This window comes from Ptychodera flava, chromosome 18, assembly GCF_041260155.1.
Source record: "Ptychodera flava strain L36383 chromosome 18, AS_Pfla_20210202, whole genome shotgun sequence".
NCBI lineage: Eukaryota > Metazoa > Hemichordata > Enteropneusta > Ptychoderidae > Ptychodera > Ptychodera flava.
Genome location: NC_091945.1, coordinates 24404308 through 24427748, shown reverse-complemented (window position 1 = coordinate 24427748; position 23441 = coordinate 24404308). Strand labels below are relative to the sequence as shown.

Sequence of the window (23441 nt, the reverse complement as noted above, 5' to 3'; positions counted from 1 at the left end):
TCTCAAGAAATTAAAATTGTGTCCAAGAAAATGAGAGTCGTGTCTGTACAAAATAAGACTTGTGTCCATAAGAATTAAATATGTGTTCGTCAAAATGAAAGTTTTGTCCGCTGAAAAAAGAATTGTGTCCGTAGGAAATTGAGATCGGGTGGCCCAAATTAGATTTGTGTCCTTCCAAATCAAAGTTTTGTCTGCCCAAATTAGAATTGTGTCCGGAGAAATCACAGATGTGTCCGCAAAAATTTGAGTTATGTCCCCCCAAATTAAAGTTTTGTCCATCAAAACTAAAGTTTTGTCTGTGTAAATAAGTTTATACCTGTCACATATGGGCCACCGTAGAACCACAACCGGGTACGCATGGGTGCAGCGGTGGCGGGGTTAAAATCGTAAAAGTCAAAACCAGTCCGTAAAAGGCAGGAATCCCGTCTGAAAACACCACAGCTATGGACCCACAGCAAGGGTGCAGCGTTGATTCAAGCTGGATAGTCGATCGAAGGCCATGGATCGAAGTTTGAGGCCGCGCCGAACACTAAATCCGAAATCGAACCCGAATCCGATTCCGAAACTGAGTCTAACTTTAGCATCAAGAGAGTGCCATGTCTACGGCAATCGCCAGCTTCGACATTCGTAATTCGTAAGTCGTTAAAGTGATCGTTTTTGCCGCTTCGCTTGCGAGCTGCTGTATGCTCCCACCCCAACTCACCCCGTAGATGCGAGAGGCTACACCAAAATAGGGAAGAAAAGACCCAAGGGACTGACGACAGTCTAACCGAGCGTTGAACGGCGCCCAGTCTAGTCGATGTGATTGAGTCTTGAGGAGGTGAGAACATGAAGTTGCTGGCGCGTGGTGGGCCTGATAAGCATGGGCATTCGACTCAATGCAAGCTAACTGGTAAATCGTCATTTATGCAACTGGGTGCATCAGTGACGGTTTGCTTGCATTGAATCAAATGCCTGTGCTGACAACCATGAAGGTATGAAAGAAAGACGGCCACTTCTGGTTCGATACATGGCGATGACCTCACAGGCGTTAAAGTTAAACGCCTGTGAGGTCCGGGTAGTTTGTAAAGTGCAGTTTATGCTAAGGTATAGACTTGGTTCGAGTCGGTGAATTTTTAAAAATAAAATCATTTATATAACAGTTTCTCTTTTCTCTCCTATTTCGTACAAATTAAACCTATTCCGAATTTGGCAGCCCTGACCATAGGCGCACAACGAATTTTAAAATCAATTATCTGAATTTTTATAATGTTGAAACATATGCATTTTATTAACAAATGTGCAAACGGAAATCGTGCTGCCAGATTTTGAGGCATACAGTGAACAGTGCCCATCACTACACTACAGTGCAGTGCACGGCTGTGGCCGTTTAGCTATGCTGTTACTTACATACTCGGCGAATTTTAAAACCACTTGTCTGTAATTGAATGGTGAAACATGCATTTTATTAATAACTGTGCAAACAGAAATCATGCGGACAGCTTTTGAGACATGCTGTGAGCAGCGCCCAGAACACGGCTGTGGCCGCTCGGCTGTCTTGTACACATTTGTATAAAATTAGTAACGTTAACAGTAGAGCTGAGTGGCCACAGCCGTTCACGGGGCACTCTTCACTGTACTGGTATGTCTCAATAGCTGCCCGCACCAATTCCGTTTGCTCAGATTTCAATAAAATGCATGTTTCAACATTAAAATTACAGACAAGCGATTTTAAAAGACGTTTTGCACCTGTGCCCTGACCATGTTTTCCCAGCGATATAGTACGTTACCTTTGAGTCTGCGCAGTGGTGAGTTAGTTTCTGCCGGATTCACCGACTTGGACAGTATCGGCGGCGACACGGACTGTGTAACGTCAAGCAAATACAAAATTATTGACAGGTCCTGGCATTATTCTGGTCAATAAGGAGAATTCATGCTAATAAACTTCTGACGATTATCGCGTTTTGCAACATGGTCCCACAAATAACACAGAAATTTCCACGTTTTTGGTGATACAACAGAGGTCGTTCTGACTTTTGTGGGAGTGATCGTACTCGACATTTGTCAACAATGTCATGTGAGTTTTGTGCATGTCCCCGGCATGTCTCGCATGGGGTCAAGAGGTAACTCCTTCCAATACAGAGATGTCATCTTATGAATAATATATAAGTAAACAGCTACGCAGATCCTGCAAGAAAGCCAAGTCTGTGATTCCGGGTGAAACTCTCCTGTATAGCGTTCACCCACTCATTGCAACCATTCAACTCATTGCTTCCACTCCACTCACGTGTTTCACATGAAAATAAAACAGAAATCGTTGTGTTCACTCCACTCAAACATTATCACAGACTTGAACCAAGTCTAATGCTAAGGCTACATGTACATGTATCAGTGATAGGGTGACCGGACGAGAGGCCCTCCTATTCCCTACAATGGGGCTGACACGAGTTTTCTGAGAGTGAATGCTCGAAATCGAAGGCTTAAACTGGGGCGCAGTTTTGATAACTTGTACAAATTCACCTTAATTGTGGAACAGTTGTGCACATTTATGTCTGTGAACAAGGTAATGGCGACAAAATCTTGAAGTTTACGAACACACTTTGTCAACAAACGTCGGAGGGGACGCCATCTTGGAAATTGTCTACTTGCACGCAAACGGCCACTATGACAGAAATAGTTGCATTTCACAGTGAATGATGTGAAGACTAGGAAGTCAAGATGAGTGCAAAAATTTCCCAAAAATGTCTTTTTTCTTCCGAGAAACTGCTGACGAATTTTTTACTTTGAAACGTCTACAAAGGCTCAGCTACGCAGCGCAAATTAGCGCCCACGGTTTTCCCAAAGCAGGAAGTAACGTTCGCAATAGTGCCGTACCTGAACAAGGTGCTTTTTCACCCGTGCGCACGTACCTGTCATTGACCGGAAACAATGGCCTGTATGATACTTGAAACACAAAGGTCAGCGTGAGGACAATCTTCCATTTTCTTTCACTGGACTTATCAACCTACCCGGTATACAATATTCTCACAGAAATAATTTAGAAACTATCAATGCACCTTTCATCGGACTCACCATTGTACAGTTAGTTATATATGAGCCATTTTAACCATATTGGGACTGATTTTTGGTCACACTGTCTCATTATTCCTCATTACAATATTCTCAGGGAAAGAATTTGGAAACTTTGATTTTCCAGAGGCTGCCAAATTGTGATTATGCTAATTAGCCAAATTATTATTTTCAGGTTTGGACTTTAACCCTTTTCCTGCCAGACAGTAATAACTGTATCACTTCCCCATCAGCCAAGTCAGTAAAAAACGGTATAAACATGACGCATTTTCACCCACTTGGCTTGGTATGTTATAGCATCTTTTGTCCCAAAAAAATCAACTTTACAGTATTATGTTTTCAACAGCCTTCAAATGTACAGTATTATATTAAAATACATCCTATGGAATACGTCGTGTTTCATTAATTTTAACCATCTTGACCTGGGGGTGAAATATGGACTTGGCAGGAAAAGACTTTAAACCAACACTTTCAACAGGTACCATCAAGATTTTGGCAAGAGATTTCAGTTTTAAAAATCGTCCAGTCACCCTAATATCAGTACGTCGGAACGTTGCATAAACTCACAGCATAAACTACACTTTACAAACTACCCAGTCCACATAATACATGTGGATGACCTGTATTTCTATTAAATGCGTAGCGGACAGCCAAAGTGATCATTCCGTACCCCTATGAGTATGCCGAGAGTGTCTGGCTTTGGCTATGCCACCTGGCAGAGGCGGCGTAACCAAAGCTCGACACTTTGGCCATACTCGTAGGGACTGTGATTGTGTGAATCGAACGGCATGCCACAGCAGGTGGCTTGAGTTGTCTAGTGTAGAATGCATAGAGAGAAGGGTGCATACTTCACTGGCAACTCCAGGCACCTGTGCATGCGACTGTTCATGTTGTACAACAGAGTATCAATGTGCAACTAGTAGTAGTGATGGAGATGGTAAGAGAAGCTCAGGTGCCGCCAACTGGTAAATTTCATCAATTTTGCAAAATCATCTCAAAACGTGTTTTGAAGGCTGATATACCAATTTTACTTATTTTTGACCGTGACTTTAAATTTGGAGGGGAAAGTAGAGCTATTCAAAACTGCCCTCCCACTGGCATACAAGGAAAATGTGCCCTCCCACTAAATTTTGATGCCCACTGCCCTCCAGTGTGTATGGTCTGCCCGCTCCCCACAACAATTCAAGCTCCCCACTGCCCTCTCCCCACCACTGAAATTTCCCATTGCCCACTAGATGCCCACTAGGCAACCAAGATCAACAAAGAACCGTACCAGCAGCTTGCAATATACCTTGGGACATTGATTCCCTTTACGTTTGGTGCTTAATCTTCCGTCAAGTTCTATCATCAACCTCGGCTTTCCCCTCCCTCTGTGTATTTTCCGGTACCCACTGTCAAAAATTTTCTCCCCGCTCACTGAAAATAATGAAATTTCTTCCCCGCCCATAGTTAATATCAATTTGTTTCTCCCCCACCGCTGATTAGTTTTGAAATTTGACCGCCCGCTGAAACACTACGCATGAACACCTTTTTGCACAAACAGCTTAGTTGGCGGCACCTGGAAGCTGCTCAAACCGGGGGGGGAGGCATTGCTATTGGAACGGTATAGGCTACGCATGTACGAGCGTGATCCACCAATAGGCAGGACTTTCATAGCAAACTGAGCCGAGAATGTAAATGCCCTTTACATATGAAAACTTAACCCTCACCAAGGTAAAAAGCTACTGCATGTAAATACAAAACGCTACCATGCACAGTTGTGTTGTTTCCTTAGAAATACTTTGCTTTTCACTCTAGATAACTATATTAAAAAACAGACTTGAAAATAGTGTGCTTCTCTACAGACGAGATGGTAACTGTATTTGTCATACATTATCTGTGCATGCCTATGAACTTTAAAGGAAAGAATGAGAGAGTGGTTAATAGGAGGTTTAAACACAATGTTGTCAGCAATATTGAGTACGTTAGACAGACTTTCAGAAAAGCACAACAATGCCATTCATTAATTGTCAGCAATGTTCAAGTGCTAGGCAAACGATGTACACGTAACTCTTACAGTTGCTGCCAGCTTAAACCAATCAAATGATCTTTACAGTGTTTTTGTTCTGTTTATTTATTCAAGTTTCTTGTTCAACTCCCTAAACATGTTAAAATGCCTGTTGTCCAGCTTTGAACTGAGTTTGCCTGTGTAAAAGTGCACCGATATTGTTGACTTTCAAATTTTAGTCTTTACCAAAATTCATTCATCAACAATTAACAAGGATCATGACACAACACAAGCTGTGCTGACAAGCTTCACAGAGGCTACTGAGATTAATACAGAGAGTAAACAAAATAACAGGGCTCAAAATTAACTTTTTTCTCTGGTAGTCCACTTTGGCTACCATTTTCTGAAGTTGATAGCCCAGTGGCAGTGGCTGGTTGCCCATGCACATTTTAGTTCAGGGATATCTTGTTTTGTTAACCAGACAAGAAAAAGCTGTTTTTCAAGATTCTGCCTAGTCATTCGATGTAAATATTGCACACCTTTAATACTCAAGGAAACAAGTATAATGGACAATAGCGATACTCAAAAATTTGGTGACCTATTGACAACCCGTTTCACTCTCAGAGTTGTATGCAAATTTTGATAGTCGTCATGACAATGACACAACCTCAGCACTGAGACATGTAGCAGGGCTATAAATAGACCATGGCCTTTCTATGGGAGGAGGCATTATTTCCATGTAACCCTTTTCCTTGATTTGTGGTATTATTTATAACGCTCTGCTCTCCACATCAAGCATTGTAATTTTCCATGTAGACATCTGTAAACTTTTAGATAGATCAATAGATAGATACCGTAGATCGGTAGATAGATAGATGGATAGATAGATAGATAGATAGATTGATCGATCGATCCCTCCACTTTACAAATTTCAAACTCCTTCTCCAAAATAACTGGCCCAATTACTTTGACATCTGCCATGCAGGCATTTGAGGGTAATTTATGAAAAGTTGCATATTTTTATTTTGGGGCAATTTTTTCCTATTTTGTGCTCATGTGTTCACACATGTGAGCATATGTTGCAGCGATGTCTGTCTGTCTGTCTGTCTGTCTGTCTGTGTGCTCGATATCTCAAAAACAGCTCATCAGATCAGAATCAAATCTGGTACATAGATTCAGTTTGCAAATGGCAAGACATGATTAGTTTTTGGTTGGTGTGGCCAGCTTACTTTTTTGCTCATTTGCATAATTAATGATTTTAGAAAAAACGGATATATATTGACAACGACTGCACACAATTTGATGAAATTTGCTACAAATGTTAATCACACCAAGATATATCAGCTGTGAAAGATATTAAGGGGTGACATATAGATAATGGATAATTTGCATATTTAATGAACTTTCCTCATAAGGGCTATATATCTGATTTGACTTGATCAAAATTGACAAAACTTTGTGTTTATTGAAGATACTATGATTTAATATTATTGAAAGTCATTAAGCATTTTTACTTCATCAAACTCTTAATTTGCATATTTAATGAACTTTTGAAATAAGGGATATTTATTTGAATGACGACCAAAATTGATGAAACTTGCTATGTACATTAAAGATACTATGATATAACATTGATGAAAGTCATTAAGTATTTATACTTCAGCAAAATACTTATTTGCATATTTAATAAACTTTCCTAATTAGATATATATATCTGGATTGACTTGACCAAAGTTGATGAAACTTGCTATGTACATTGAAGATACTATGATATAATATTACTGAAAATCATTAAGCAGTTTTACTTCAGCCAATTCTTTATTTAAGTTGATGAATCTTGCAGCATATATTGAAGATTCTATAAAACAACATTATTGAAAGTCATTAAACTTACTTCAGCCAATTCTCAATTTACATATTTAATGAATTTTCCTAATTAGGGATATTTATCTGTATTGACAAGACCAAATTTGACAAAACTTGCTATGTACATTAAACATGATTAAAACTAATTTGGGATAATTTGATTTTCATATTTTTCAAATTTCTCAAAATTGTTAGGTGCCCTATAGCTGAATGTTGCGATATTACAAATTACTCATAAAAACAAGTTTGTAACTTAAAAATAATAGCCGATGAGCTTACATGTGCAGATCAATAGACATTACTTCACCATCCCATTATCCCAAATTACTTCCAATCGTGTTATTAAAGATACTATGATACAACATTGACAGTCATTAAGCATTTTTACTTTAGCCAATTCCTTATTTGCAAATTTAATGAACTTTCCTAATTAACGGGTCAGTCACAATCAGGGTGCGCTAGATGATTTTCATTTGTTATGGACATATATCTGCTATTCAGACTGATATTATATTGCTTATTTGTTTCTAATAAATAGTAATAGTTGTAACTAACTTGGTCACATAAAGAAATATTGCATATATTGTGCAGGTTTGCTTGTACATCCACAAAAATGCCTTTAAAACTGTAAAAAGTAGCGTTATGCTGTTTCACTTCAAAATATACTTAATTTCAAAATGTTTTTTGGAACACAGTGTTAAAATTGTGGAATTTTTAGCTTACATATGTTATTGCAGAATACCTAACCTTTCTTTCACAAGTTATTTCGTGTGACTATGTGCATCGGAACAGAAACTGTGGTATTTTTACCAAAACTGTAACATCGTTATGTTTTTTGTGTTTTATGACCATAAGTACATATACCTTTAGTTTATATGTAGAAAAATGGATAAAATATTGTAATATTGAATTTAATTCCAACCTCAACATCCATGGCAAGCATTTATACACCAAAATTTAAGTAAAATTGCATATTGTATTGTTTTGTGAATAAAGAATATGGAAACTGTTGTGGTCGGAATTTCTTGTAGCATCCGTGACACACTCATATCTTAAGGACAACAGGAGTTATAAAAGATCTGATGTCACAGGCCTAAGTGTCAATAGGTGCCTACCTTAAATAAACAAATTATATAATTACTGTCCCTTGCGTTCACTATTAATATACCTAAAATATGGAAATGTAGCATCCGTGACGGTGTAGCGTCCGTGACGGTGTTTACTACATAATCATAATTAATAACTATTTAAAACATTTTAAAGCAGTTAATCCACTGAAACATGAAGTGTGTATTGTGTGTACATACATGGAGTTGGGTTATAAAATGTCTTCAAGGCATAAAATTGTAAATTTGCACGAAATTGATTTTTTTAAAAAGTAATAAAACACTCAAAAAGTTATGTTCAGCCTCAACTGTAACACTTAGATTGGTGTTTTTTAAGAATGCAGTAATTGTATTGAATATGTTATTAGAATTCTAGTGAAAAGAACAATGAATTCTGTGCTGTATATGCATTTATTATTGTGTATTCCATTTCAATTCATTATGTCACGGATGCTACAATAAAATGCAAACGTTGTTTTTCAGATTATAAGCCAATCTAAATGTGAAATAACCACCACATTTTATATAAAGGAAAATGAGGGCAACTCCACACATCGGCTCTACCAAGATTTTTTAGTATTACGCTATGGTGAATAAAAGGATCATTGCTTTTATTTTGTGTGGAATACATTGCGAGACACCGGTGAATCGATAGTGCTTTGACCCTAGTCATGTGATCTGGGTCCCCGGTAAACCGGTTTGTTGATTGAGTGATTTGTCTTAACGACATTTCAGAACCAAAAATGGGGTTCCTTCATCAGTCGCTCTCTTGTTTTGTATCCCCTCCGCTTGGTTGTGTGATGAAGTCATCTTTGTCCTCGAGGAGGAGAAGCCAGATTCATTATTGAGAGAGTTAGCCACTATTGACTGACTCTATAGTGAACGATCCGGTGTGTGGTGTCATATTATAATTAACATGACCCAGCATCGACCGGAGTTTCTGGACGCTTATAAGGATTTTTGTTTTAGGGCATATTTTGAGCGTTACTAGTGCTCGTTATGTTAACAGTAAATGTTGTACTAATCTGACAACGATTACTTGTTTTAGGCATTTAAATCGATTAACCGAACCTTTGGTTTTGTGTCAATTTTTCATGGACTTTGTAATAGATTTCGGGTCGATATTGGTGCCTGCTTTCCGGTGTTTGAAAAGCATGTTGTGAAAGGCTGTTTTGAGAAATAAATCTTATTTCTCTGTGTTGAGCCATTCCCAGGTTTCATGGTTCGTAACAATATTTGCTGTAAATGGCCTTTAAATCACTTTGGTTTGGTCTGAGGAGAGTATTGGTTTATTTAATTCATGCCTCCAACTTTGATTACTTATATGGAAGCTCTCTCAGTTTTTGATTTTCTTTGCCAGATGATGTTTTCTGTACTGCTCAGCAATTTTTTCAGTTTGGTTGATTGTAGTACCAATTCGATGACAGATTGCATCTTGGTTTTATACGATAAGTTGTGGCATAAAATGGAGACAAATTCAAAAAAAAAATTCAGTTTCCCCGTTGTTAAAACCGCTATAGTGAAACCTTTTAACTGTTTGAGCGATATGGGCAAAGTAAGTTTGAATTAACTCACTGGACTATTCGGTTGTCGTGCCGAATATTGACGGACTGCCTACTCCTTCACATCTTGGTCAAAGTTACCGGTACATAACGAGCTATGATTTTGTAAGAAGGATTTGTTTTAGATGCTTGTTTTATAGACCATGAGGAGTGTCGTCAGCAAACGACTCGAGGGTTGATCTCAGAAGTAAGTTCAGCTGCAGTGATTTTTTACTCCAACTGATTTTTGCAGTAGTTGCTATAGCTTTCTTGTTCAATTAATAAAGAAATTGTCACTGTTTTGACACATTTTCACAATTTAAATGTTTGATACAGAAGGTTTTGGAGAAAAGAGAAAGAAAAAACCAGATTGTTAATTGCTTTTTATAATTCAAATTGACCTAACTTTCAAGTTTGATTTTGGTAGCGTCCGTGACAAAATTACATGTCATACTAAACAGAAAATATTTTAGAAAGAAGTTCATTTTGATTACACTGAATGGTATTAATATTGTTGCTATAGCATGGTTAATTCATGACAATAAAACTTTTAAGTACAGCATACCAGCGGAAGGACATAGAGAAGTTGAAAGTCCTATTAAAAAATATGATCAATATTGTTGTATTTCTCACTAAACTTGAGGTTGTGTTTATTCATGGAAAAATTAAGTAAATCATACCAAGTATAGCTTATTTTAATGCCAATATGCATCTTTTATATTGTAATAACATAAGAAAGCATTAACCAATCATTGTTTAAAATTTTATTATGACATTTGTGTTTCATGTACAACATTTCTGTAGCGTCCGTGACACTGCGTCGACCATGTAAAACAATGTGCACTGTGGTAATACTAATGACGTTTGCTTCACAAAAGTTTAGGAAGATATGCCCCATACCATAACCTTTCAACATATTATTTAAATGGACAGTTATCATGAACTTGAAATTTTGACCTAAGTGACACACTCTAGCGCACCCTGATTGTGACTGACCCATAAGGATATTGACAAGACCAAAGTTGACGAATTGCTTTCTACATGAAAGATCCTATGATATAGGACGTTATTGAAAGTCATTTAACATTTTTACTTCAGCCAATTCCTAATTTGCATATTTTAATGAACTTTCCTGATTGGGGATTTATACTTGGATTTAGAATTAATCTGTGTGAAAATTATTCATTATGTTGATCATATCACTTTCAATTAAGTTGCAAACATGTGGCAAAGCTTCAAATTTACACATAACTGTAATATATAATGAAACACGTGAGCATTTTCAGTTCTTACAAGGTATCTTTACACTATCTTCTCTGAAAATTTGTTTGTTTCATTTCAGGTCGCAGAATTTAATGTAATTTTGTCGCAGAAGCTTAAAAGGACCATGCATTGTATGTGTGGCAACAATGTATAAAGATGAGGCCATTCACTTGCAAACTGTGTGGAAAAACTTTCACAAGGAGTACTTATCTACAAAGGCATCTGGGGCTTCACAAAGAGGAAACATCATTTTTTTGTAAAGTGTGCAGTAAGAGTTTTACAGAAGGTGAAAGTCTGCAACGCCATATGAACATGCATAACGATGAAAATCCGTTTGTCTGCAAAGTGTGTGGCAAGGGTTTTACACAAAATGGAGATCTGAAAGTTCATGTAAGAACACATACAGATGAGAAACCTTTTGTCTGCAAAGTGAGTGGCAAGGGTTTAACATGTAAAAGATATCTGAAAGTTCATTTGTGGACACATACAGATGAGAAGCCTTTTGTCTGCAAAGTGTGTGGCAAAGGTTTCACACAAGCTCAACGTCTGAAAACTCATAGTAGGACACATACAGATGAGAAGCCTTTTGTCTGCAAAGTGTGTGGCAAGTGTTTCACGGGAAATGAACATCCAAAACATCATATGCGGACACATATAAATGAGGAGCCTTTTGTCTGCAAAGTGTGTGGAAATAGTTTCACACAAAATAGATATCTGAAACGTCATATGAGGACACATACAGATGAGAAGCCTTTTGTCTGCAACGTGTGTGGCAAGGGTTTCACTCGAAATGAACGTCTGAAACAGCATATGTGGACACATACCGATGAGAAGCCTGTTGTCTGCAACGTGTGTGGTAAGGGTTTCACTCGAAATGAACATCTGAAACAGCATATGTGGACACATACCGATGAGAAGCCTGTTGTCTGCAAAGTGTGTGGTAAGGGTTTCATTCGAAATGAACATCTGAAACTTCATATGTGGACACATACAGATGAGAAGCCTTTTGTCTGCAAAGTGTGTGGCAAGGGTTTCACACAAAATGGAGATCTGAAACGTCATATGAGGACACATACAGATGAGAAGCCTTTTGTCTGCAAAGTATGTGGCAAGGGTTTCACACTAAATGGAAGTCTGAAAGTTCATAGTAGAACACATACAGGTGAGAAGCCTTTTGTCTGCAAAGTGTGTGGCAAGGGTTTCACACAAAATGGATACCTTAAAGTTCATAGTAGAACACATACAGGTGAGAAGCCTTTTGTCTGCAAAGTGTGTGGCAAGGGTTTCACACAAAATGGAAACCTGAAAGTTCATAGTAAGACACATACAGATGTGGAGCCTTTTGTCTGCAAAGTGTATGGCAAGGGTTGCACACAAAATGGAGATCTGAAACGTCATATGAGGACGCATACCGGTACAGATGAGAAGCCTTTTGTCTGCGAAGTGTGTGGCAAGGGTTGCACACAAAATGGTGATCTGAAACGTCATATGAGGACACATACAGATGAGAAGCCTTTTGTCTGCAAAGTGTGTGGCAAGGGTTTCACACAAAATGGACATCTGAAAGTTCATAGTGGGATACATACAGGTGAGAAGCCTTTTGTCTGCAAAGTGTGTGGCAAGGGTTTCACACAAAATGGACATCTGAAAGTTCATACTAGGACACATACAGATGAGAAGCCTTTTGTCTGCAAAGTGTGTGGAAATAGTTTCATGCGAAAAGAACATCTGAAACATCATATGTGGACACACTCTGATGAGAAGCCTTTTGTCTGCAAAGTGTGTGGCAAGGGTTTCACACATAACGAAAATCTAAAATGTCATATTAGGATACATACATGTACAAATGAGAAGCCTTTTGTCTGCAAAGTGTGTGGCAAGGGTTTCACACAAAATGGATATCTGAAACAACATATGTTGACACATACAGATGAGAAGCCTTTTGTCTGCAAAGTGTGTGGCAAGGGTTTCACACGAAATGGAGATCTGAAACGTCATATGTCGACACATACAGATGAGAAGCCTTTTGTCTGCAAAGTGTGTGGCAAGGGTTTCAGACAAAATGGAAACCTGAAAGTTCATATGCGGACACATACAGATGAGAAGCCTTTTGTCTGCAAAGTGTGTAGCAAGGGTTTCACACATAATGGAAATCTGAAACGTCATATCAGGACACATACAGATGAGAAGCCTTTTGTCTGCAACGTGTGTGGCAAGGGTTTCACACGTAATAGAAGTCTCAAACATCATATTGTGCTCCATAAAAAGTGAAGTTCACATGAGGGTTCGTACATGTGGAAAGCCAATCTTGAATTTAACAAGTCATCGTTGATGACACAGTCCCCGCTTGTCCATTTTGTTATAATCTTTGGTGTCTAGGTAGCTGTGGTCTAGGTCGCTGTGGAATGACATTGATGCAACGAGTGCATCAGGCCTGTGACTTGCATAATGAAGTAATCTGAGGAACGTTCAATAAATGACTCATCTCTGCCGGTAATGACCACTGAAGGAACTTTTGATTACATCACACATAACGATGCCCTCACTGCCTCTAGTGTCATGACGGCACATACTATACACATGGTTTGGTGGAATTTTCGAAATGCTATGGGATTGGGTATGTTGTTGTAATCAGCCATCAGCCATTTCGGATCATATAATGAAACAATTTAATGTGCACAAGAATGCAGCCATAGTACCGGTATTTTATCTTCGTATCACGTTTGAACAAAATCAGTCCATAGAGGGACAGTGACCTATGTTTATGTTTCAAAGACATAAAAAAATCACACCAAAATTGAAATCAAATGGCAGTCTCTTGACCATATGGATCATAGCACAAAATTAGTAGACATGCATATGTGTGCATGGTACTTTATCTTTGTACCAAGTCTCAACAACATTGGTTAAGGATATTTGCATATGATTAAGCCTCAAAGACATGAAAAAATCCAAAAATGACCATCGGGCAGAGATATTGGAAAAAAATTTACAATCTGGCAGCCATATTGGAACATGTCACGAAGTAAATTGACATGTATGCCATAGTGCTTGATCTTTGTGCCAAGTTTGGACAAAATGGGTGTAATGACCTTTGAATTATGCTTCAAAGACATGCAAAATTCCAACAAAATGGCAGTTCAGCAGCCATATTGGATCCTATCGCAAGGTTAATTGATACATGCATATGCATGCCATAGTACGTGCTTTGCCTTTGTGCCAAGTTTGAACAAAATCGGTTCAAGGATGTTTGAGTTACGGTTCAAAGACATGAAAAAATCGCAAACAAAATGGCCACCTGTCAGCCATATTGGATCATTTCACAAATAAATTGGTGTTCATATGAAGGGCATACAGTTGTACTATTTTGCTTTTGTGCCAAATTTGAACAGAATTGGTTCAAGAATGTCTGAGTTATGGTCCATAGACATGAAAAATCGCAACAAAATGGCCGCCTCACGCCCATATTGGATCGTATCGCAATATAATTTGACATGCATGTGTAGGCCATAGTGTTATGCCTTTGTGCCAAGTTTGAACAGAATCAGTTTGAGGATGTTTGAGTTATGGTTCAAAGACACGAAAAATCGCAAACAAAATGGCCACCTCGCGGCCATATTGGATCGTATCGCAAACTTATTTGACATGCACATGTAGGCCATAGTGTTATGCCTTTGTGCCAAGTTTGAACAGAATCTGTTCAAGGATGTCTGAGTTATGGTCCAAAGACACGAAAAATCGCAACAAAATGGCCGCCTCGCGTCCAGGGTTCTGCCCACGCCGGACGGCACTGGACGGGCCCGTCCGGCACTCAGAATTTCCGACCAGCATTGACAAGTGACCGACCGGCACCTGCAGTTCAATGCTTTGAACAATCAACATGAATGTCTATGAGTGACACTTTTCAGGTCAAGCAGTTCATAAAATTGCATGAAGAGTTGATGAAAACAATGGTACTATAGAATGCCTTTCAATAAAATGCTATTTAAAACAATACCACTGGTTGATTACCGTACGCTGATTTTGCATATGAAAAGCTGTTCAGCTGTTGAACATTTACGTTCACAAGATCATCGCCCTATAAATGAACTAGACACGGTTTTCCAGTCACACAGTATCTCTGTACGATCGAAAGAAGGAGAAAAACTGAAGTTTTTTTGCTTTGTATCAAGGTTTATAACACCACAAAAATGAAGTACGGAAGCGAAAATGAGCACAAAAAACAGGACTTGCACTTCTACTAAAACGTTCAGTTCAAACTCAATGAGTGTCATTGTGGAAAGACTGCATGCAATGAAAGTCACGAGCAAGTTTGGTATCAACGAATCCAGTCTTTGAATTATCAATGAACACTCACTTATTTTTCAGGTCAATAAGCCAAAAGTTACTTGTCCGTGGCAACAAGCCTCTTTGTTTGTGAATTTTCCCATTCTACAATGACTATCAAGAAGCAATTGCAGTGAATTTGACATCGAGAAATTCAACTTTCAAAACTATGGCCGATTAGCCAACCCCTAAGTTCTTGGTTTAACGCTATAGTCTGCGCATGAGCAGTAACAAGACCACCTAGGTCATTTGAAAAAACACTGGATGCTGGTACAGTGCAATGGTAATCCAAACTTCATAGTGGTGAGGGATGATATAAGCACAGGAAAATGATGACAAAAAAGTGGTACATTATTTTTCAGAAGCTTCAAAAGATTCCTTTACAACTACTAAAGATTGTTTTCTTTCTGTTTTGTTCAGTTAAAACTGAAAAAATACTTTGAAGGTACAGTGGAATTGGCTATTATTTGTATATCAAGCCCTAAGAATGTAAAAATACAAGCATATAAATGTTACAGTTTTTCATGAATATTAATGCTCATGAATATTAATGAGCCGTCCAGCACTCTTGGAACTCTGGGCAGAACCCTGCGCGTCCATATTGGATTATATCGCAAAATTATTTGACATCCATAGTGTTATGCCTTTGTGCCAAGTTTGAACATAATCTGCTCAAGGATGTCTGAGTTGTGGTCCAAAGACATGAAAAATCGCAACAAAATGGCCGCCTCGCGGCCAAATTCGATCGTATCACAAAATAAATCGACGTGCATCTGTAGGTCATAGTGCTATGCCTTTGTGCCAAGTTTGAACGAAATTGGTTCAGCAGTGTCTGAGAAACTGTTGATGACGGACGGACGGATGGACAGACGCACAGACGGGACCCAATCTATAAGTCCCCGCCGGACTTCGTCCGCGGGGACTAAAAAGTGCCAAGGTCAGATGTATACTTTCACTCCCATAATCTTTTGTACTTGTATAATATATAATGCAGTGCTACGGTGGACTGGCAATGTAAGATGCTTAGAATTGCCCAACAGTGAATTTTTGCATGAATTTGGCGTGAATCAGTCAAATACAGCTGCCTGAGTGATCAATAATGATTGCATATTCTGAAGGTGTCACCTGGTCACCATGAGCAAGGTCATGTTTTGCATGTCTAATATTCATCTTTGATTTCCAATAACCATTCCGCCAGATATCACTACATTTTTAGCTCCCATATATGCATATGTATATATGCAAATGGGAGGTATTCGTATAAGGTGGAAAAATGTCGTCTGTATGTATGTATGTATGTATGTATGTATGTATGTCCGTCCACATTAAAAACTCCTAAAGTGTTGCACCTACTGTCTTAGTAATTGGTGTACAGGTGCACCTAGGGGTGGAGATGTGAATTTGTTCAAATGAACATGTCAGTGCCAAAAATATGCAAATAAGGGGAAAAAAAATCCTGCAAATGGCTAAAACTCGGTAAGCATTGGTCAGATTTGGTTGAAACTTGGTATGCAGATTTCTTTCGGTATTCTAAATTATGTGTGCAAAAATTTGGGATGAAATTTGCATTTTTGTATTTTTAGGGTATTTTTTCCGTTTTTAGTAAAAAAATCTTGTTCTCTGAAATCGCTCGTCTGATTGCTATGAAACTTAATATTCATGTTCCTAAGGATGACCTCAGTCATGCTTGTACAAATTGTATTGATATTGTCATATTTGTAATTTTGGGGCAATTTTCCCAATTTTTGATAAAATTTTTTATCCAAAAACTACTGATTTGATAGCTTTGATATTTGGTATACAGGTATCTAAGATTAATCTCAATATAATGTATTGAAGTATGTTGAAACTGGCAATTTATTTTTATTTTGGGGGCAATTGTTGCCATTTTTGGTCAAAAAATTTTTCTCCTAAAACTTCTGATCTCGTAGCTTTGATATCTAGTATACAGGTTCCTAGGGTTTATGTTAATTAGATATATTCAAAATTAGGATGAAATCTACAATTTTGTATTTTAGGGGGCAATTTTTCTCATTTTTGGTCAAAAAATTTGTTTCTCAAAATTTACCAATCTGATTGCTTTGATATTTAGTAAACCGGTTCTTAGGGTTTTTGTTAATAAGATATATTGAAATTAAGTTGAAATCCGGAATTTTGAATTTTTGGGGCAACTTTGCGAAACTGTCAGTTTTACTGGGATATCTTTCATTTTGTATTTTTAAGATTTTTTTTTGTAATTTTATACCTACTGGAACTAAGAGTATATAATGTGGTGATTTAGTAAGCATTTGATATGGTAAACTGTATTTGGTGTTGAAATGCGGTAAAAAAATCTTGGCAGATTTTGAAAAAATTCCAAACAAATGCCAATAAAAAATTCAGCCAGAGAAGGTTTGACAAAAAGAAAAGGTGGGAGATTGGGGAAAAGAGAATGTACAATGGATCGGATAAAAAAGATAATGTACCTCATTGATCTTCCAGATCAATATATCCATATATCTTTTTTCATGAATTTGACTTTGTTTGTACCGTCTATTTACTGTCTGTTCTGTGCTGTTTTGTGTCTATGTTTACAACTATTGTCTTACAAATTTGACCTAGTGTTATTGGATTATGGATTGGTATGATTGCGATTATTTTTCCAGACACCGTCCCTTATCAAATGGTCCACCCTGATGTATTTTTGTGCGCAATTAACCATGCAGTGTATTTAGGTTAAGATGTCAAGTTAGGTAAGGATTTGAAAGGAATAGTCAAGTTCACCACAGTTTAACGTTATCTCTTGTGTCATCATCCTTGTGTAATTGGTTAAGTTTGTAAGTTGTTCCAGATGTGGATGCACCAGCTGTTCTGGAAGAAAACAATGTTTACTTTTCCCTGTAGGGTTTCTGAGTTGATGATTGTATGTTGAAATTTCTCCATGTATCTGGTGTATGGGCAAAGTGTAAACATTGTGTTGCATGTTATGTATTTCAGTCTATGTCAAATATTGTAAATGAAAAATCAAGAACAGTTTACTGTGTGCTTGTAAAAGATAACATATTTGTCAATACATATACTGCCTTGCAGATTGATTGTCTTAAAGTAGAAAAGGAAAAGAAACTAATCAAATTGCTGAAACATATTCACTCTCAGTGCCTGTATAGGCCTATACTTAACTATTTTATCATTACATTCAGCTGTCGTTATATCTTTATCACTCTCCATGGGCCAAGGCACACTTGGGGTCAATGTCATCTCTCTGTGCCAGTCTGTGTATGTCAGTCTGTCTGTATATGTATGTCCATGTTTCATACAATTGTTGACTTGTTTTGATAACTATATGGGAGCAAACAGTGACATTGTCACTATTTTTAGCTACTATAGACTATAGTCTATAGAAGCTATTGGGATGGGTATCCGTCCGGCGTCCGTCGTCAGTCTGTATGTATGTATGTATGTATGTATGTATGTATGTATGTCCGTTTGTGAGGCGTCCGTCCACTCAAATATCTTGAGAACCGCAGTACTTACTGATTTGATATTTGTTGCGTAGATGAAAAATATGATTTTGAGAAACTATTTTTTTTAATTTTTTGATATTGTTGAAAATAGGCAAATTAATGCCAAAAAAGGTGTTTTTGGTAAAAAATCTTCTTCTTCATAACCGCTGGTCAGACAGCTTTGTTATTTGGTATACAGGTCCCTAGGGACAACCCAACTTAGATTTGTTCAAATCGTGATGAAATATGCAAATCTATATTTTTAAGGAATTTTTTTTGTCATTTTTGATCAAAATTTGACTTATGTTGTATGTAATTCTTGTACTGTATAAACCCTATCAATTCACCCAGAAAAAAATAATATGATTTTAAATAATTGAATTAATTAGGAAATCATCAAAGCCAAAACAATTTTAGTGTAGGATTATCAGAAAGTTCAACTGTTTTTGACAGTTCACAGTGAAATGCTTACCATCTTGGAGGATTAAAACATGTAAAGGCAACTTTCCTGAATCCCAACTTTGACATATTCTGAACCGTCATTTGTTGTGCCCTGTATGTTATCTAAAAGAAATTGCTCAAAATAGTTTGTCATGATAGGGTGGTCAAATAAATAGAGATAGAGAAAGTTCTAATTTCCATTTATGGTTGACTTGGTAAGGATAAAATAAAATTACTTTTTGAGGAAAAAAATAGAGTGGTCAATTAAAAGAGTGGTCAAAGTGATAGGGTTTTTATGGTAAAGCTTGGCTGTAAGATTCCTCATGTGCTATTTATAGCAATTATGCAATCTGTGTAAACAGTGCAATGAAAGCTTTACACCATGCTTTTGATGACCTTGAACTTCTTAAGTTTCAAACATTTGTCTCTCAGTGTGCTTTCTCTGAGTAAGTACAGTCTCAACTTATTCAACAGCTTTGTTATTTGGTATACAGGTCCCTAGGGATAACCCAACTTAGATTTGTTAAAATTGTGATGAAATATGCAAATCTGTATTTTTACAGAATTTTTTTTTCCATTTTTGGTCAGGCCATCCTGAAATGAGCTATCCAAGATATCCACCTTCTTCATCAATACAAAAGGTTATTCTCTACATAACACAGCAGAGCTCTGTCAACCGTTGAGTCACTTGTTTTTTCAAAACCGCTGGTCAGACAGCTTCATTTGGTTTACAGGTCCCTAGGATGACCTATAGTGAGATAATTTCATACAGTCAGGAAATACTTAATTTTGTATCCATGTCTATAGTAGCTTCAGGGACTTTGGCCCTATTTTTTAGTGATTAGAATGTAGGGCTCTCCAGTGAAAGTTTGTCGATTCAAATTCTGGTCAAGGCTTGCATTGTTGAGGGCCTTGTTGATGGTGTTAGTGTGGGCTTTCCAGGTGTGGCTGAGTTGAAAAAAGAAGTCGTAGGCAGGTAGAGATCAGAGACTGAGTGGAGGGGAAGTATCATAGCCGTTGAAAAATAGAGAGAAAATGTTTGATACCACTCAAACGTGAAAAATACTTTATAATACCGGTAACTGCAAAATATAGTAGAGTCAGAACAAGTTAGAACTGCCTGATGGGTTCTGACATAATTACCTGCTGGTTCTGACAGAAACACTGAAAATTTAGGAGTTTGTGGAAATAAACACGGCTGAGAACAATACTGTGATGTAGGGAGTGCTGTTTAAAGTCCGGAAATGCTATTCCAAATTATCCATCTGAGATGGTGTAACACTGACAAGAGCGGTGTATCCTGGGAGTACCTGAACTGTGAATGTAATTTTTTTTGTTTCAAGATAAAGAAATAGAAAATTTAGCTGCAACATGTTGAAGGTCAGTAGAAGTTACTGTATAAGTTTCACCTAAGCAATGAATGTTTATGATGGCAAAGCATCCTAGAGTAGTCTTAAATCCAAATACTGATTCAAGACATAAAAGTCATACTTCACACTCATTAGGGGCCGTGGATAATTAAAACATGCGCACAGTAAACACAACTTCTGTGTTTAGGGGGGAGGGGTTTTGCTGTATTTCGATTACCGTGTGCAAAAATCGCACAAGTTTTCCTATCGCAGCATCTCGCTACACGTTTTTCTGTATCGCAAAATATGGCTACATTGTTTGGGGTGTACCAGGCCAGTACGGCACCGGTGCTGCACCATCATTCTTCTGACATACTTGTGATGATCAGTGCACGAGTAAAATAATGTAACAATTATTTTGGATACATAGTTTCATTTTATTCTATTCGTTGCATCATTGTTCAGTTGGCGCTGAACAGAGGTTGATTTTAGAGGGGGTATGCAGGGATGGGGGACGGTCGGTAGAGTATGTGTGATTTCATAGCGACGTAATTACCGATTGTTGGATGCAGATACAGAATGAGGCTTGGTTGAATTTTGGCACTTCCAAACTTTCGTTTAGAGGAGGGGGAGGGGGGTTGAGGCCAAACGCATTTAGTTTCGTTTGCCGTGTGCATGTTTTAATTATCCACGGCCCCCAGGGGGGACTTAGAAAGCCACTTCTATGTAACCCTGAAGCTGAAGCTGGGTCAAAACAATAATGCATCAGAGTTTCATCCAGGATGGCATAAATAGGGGGATTAGCCCCCTTTTGCAGAAAATTTAGGGGGGATTTCACCAGTTTATGTGTTCTAATTGTATCTCTAAGGTGTGATTGACACCATTTTATGGGGGCTTGTCCCCCCACCCACCCCTTGACAAATTACTAGGGGGTGCCAACATGTCAACAGAGGGGGAATCCTCCTATCCCCCTCTCTAGATGAAATACTGATGCATCATGAATGCATCGCTCTTGACTGCATTGCACTATCATTGCTTTACTTAATTCAGAGGACATTGCATAGACCAATAGCTCAATGAGAGTTGTAAAGATAGTTTGAAGTTATGGCATATTCACAATGCAGTAGCACTTCAGTAAATCTGAACACTGTATTTTCTCTTGTTGAGTTGATAGAATATAGATACCATTAAGGTAGTATGCTCCCCGAAAGTGAAAGACTTACACTTTTGCTCAAACTTTGCTTCAACGGTTTTGAGACTCAAATCAAGCAATAGCAATGAGGGGTCCCCATGCAAAATTTGGTTCTAGAGAAACAAGTTGCATAACATTTACTGATTGGGGTATTTGAAATTGAAAATGGTTCCCATCACTGTATTAATAGGGAATAGAAGTTCTGATTTTCGAGAAACCACCACAACATCACTGTGAGTATTTTACTCCAAGAGTTTTAAAACGAGCTCCTACATGTACAAGTGGTAGATCAGAAAAGAATTGTGTAAATGTGAGGTGAGAATATGTTTGACAGGCACATTATACCTTAACAGCATTCCAGCAGACAACATGCAGCTATTTTTTTATTTCCAATTCCTGTAGGATAAGTGTAATTGATTAAAATGTCAGCTACTGCCTGTGATTGTTGTCATTGAGAGAGGGAATGAACAAGAAAAAAAACTATACAGTATTGTTCAAAGTTGCTTTTGTGAAATGTTAGAAACAAACAAGCGTGGGTAACTTTTCTTAGATCTTTTCGTAGTAAACAGTTGCGATTAAATTGTCTGAATAGAAATCACAAAAAGTGAGAAGTTCAAGTTTCACAATGTCACTATAAAAAAATAGCATGCCTCCTAGACAGTGCTTGCAATCTTTACACAGCCGTCAGCATACACTAGAATGTTTACATGTTGATTTCATAGACGGAATGTTAGATCTGATACGGAGACAATATGAATCTGCACATAAACGGGTTGCTTAATGATGGCATATTCTATGACATGATACCTTTATACAGATATTCTTTTACAAATAAGTTAAATGTAATGACTTCTTAAAACTTGGTATAGCTTGTGTCTTTTTACTTAGATTTTTTCTCCTGTGAATGTTCAATTTGAATAAATTTCATGCAGATGTTTATTGAACGAATGTGTGCCTCTGTGTGTTGCTTTATGCCCCATTTGGTATATGTACATTTACTAGCGGTGAGTATTTGATTTTTGATTTTCATACAATCTTAATATACGCTGAACAACAAAGCACTCGGTTTTTGAACATTAACTATACTTTCAAGCCCCCCCCCCCCTATCAATATATTTTCAAGTAAGCTTTTGGAATTGTGTTGGATATTTCAACCCCCCTCCCTCAAAAAGGTGTTAGTGAATGCTACCTAACATTTTAAGAGACACACTTTACAGATCATCTTCACATCAACTGAGGATAGAATCTGTCTGTACAAGGGTACTTCCAGGGGCAGGCAATTGCATACCTTTATAGATTTTAAATATGATTGGAGACACATTTGTATTTAATTTCTGTTTGGACTGTGTATTTCACAAGGACTTGCAGGATCATTAAAGTCGCCAATTTTAGCTCTGCTGTCAGCAAAAAATGGTCTGAGGGGCTAATACCCTTACAAGGCTTTCTCAAGGCCACACATTTTGACTCGCAGTTAGATGCAGGATATTTTGGGGAATGTTTTAAGTCCAAAAAAACTTCAATAGACTCAACTTCATGAGTTTGAATAAGTTTCGAACCTTGAAGAATTGTCGGTTGCGAATAACAAATTGTCAGTCATTTATGGCGTTTCAGTTAAAAAGTTGAGAAAATTACAAATTTTGGATATATCAGGAAATTCATTAACAAATTTGTCTTCCGAAATTCTTACTCTTCTTCCATCGTTGAGTTTGTTAAAAGTACATGGTAATCAGTTTGACTGCTCTTGTAAAGTGAAACAGTTCAATGATTGGCTGAGAGAAGATAAGAAATCTCTTGTTTATTCAAATTACCAATATTTAGAGCGCAGCGATTGTTCTTTAAC

The 23441-nt window shown here is 37.6% G+C and overlaps 2 protein-coding genes across 2 annotated transcripts in view; both read left to right on the top strand.

The window, feature by feature from the left end:
- LOC139117219 (oocyte zinc finger protein XlCOF6-like) overlaps positions 1–23441 on the top strand; it is a 95168-nt gene that overhangs the window by 42479 nt on the left and 29248 nt on the right. The gene's annotated exons all lie outside the window — the stretch shown is intronic.
- LOC139117218 (zinc finger protein 850-like) lies at positions 567–22545 on the top strand. The gene is made up of 2 exons (XM_070680159.1): positions 567–820; positions 10891–22545. Exon 2 carries the CDS (start codon positions 10968–10970, stop codon positions 13080–13082), a length of 2115 nt encoding a protein of 704 aa, XP_070536260.1. The 5' UTR covers positions 567–820; positions 10891–10967; the 3' UTR covers positions 13083–22545.

Bases quoted from the DNA above. Each gene is read 5' to 3' on its own strand.
- LOC139117218 (XM_070680159.1), top strand. From the start codon at position 10,968: ATGAGGCCATTCACTTGCAAACTGTGTGGAAAAACTTTCACAAGGAGT.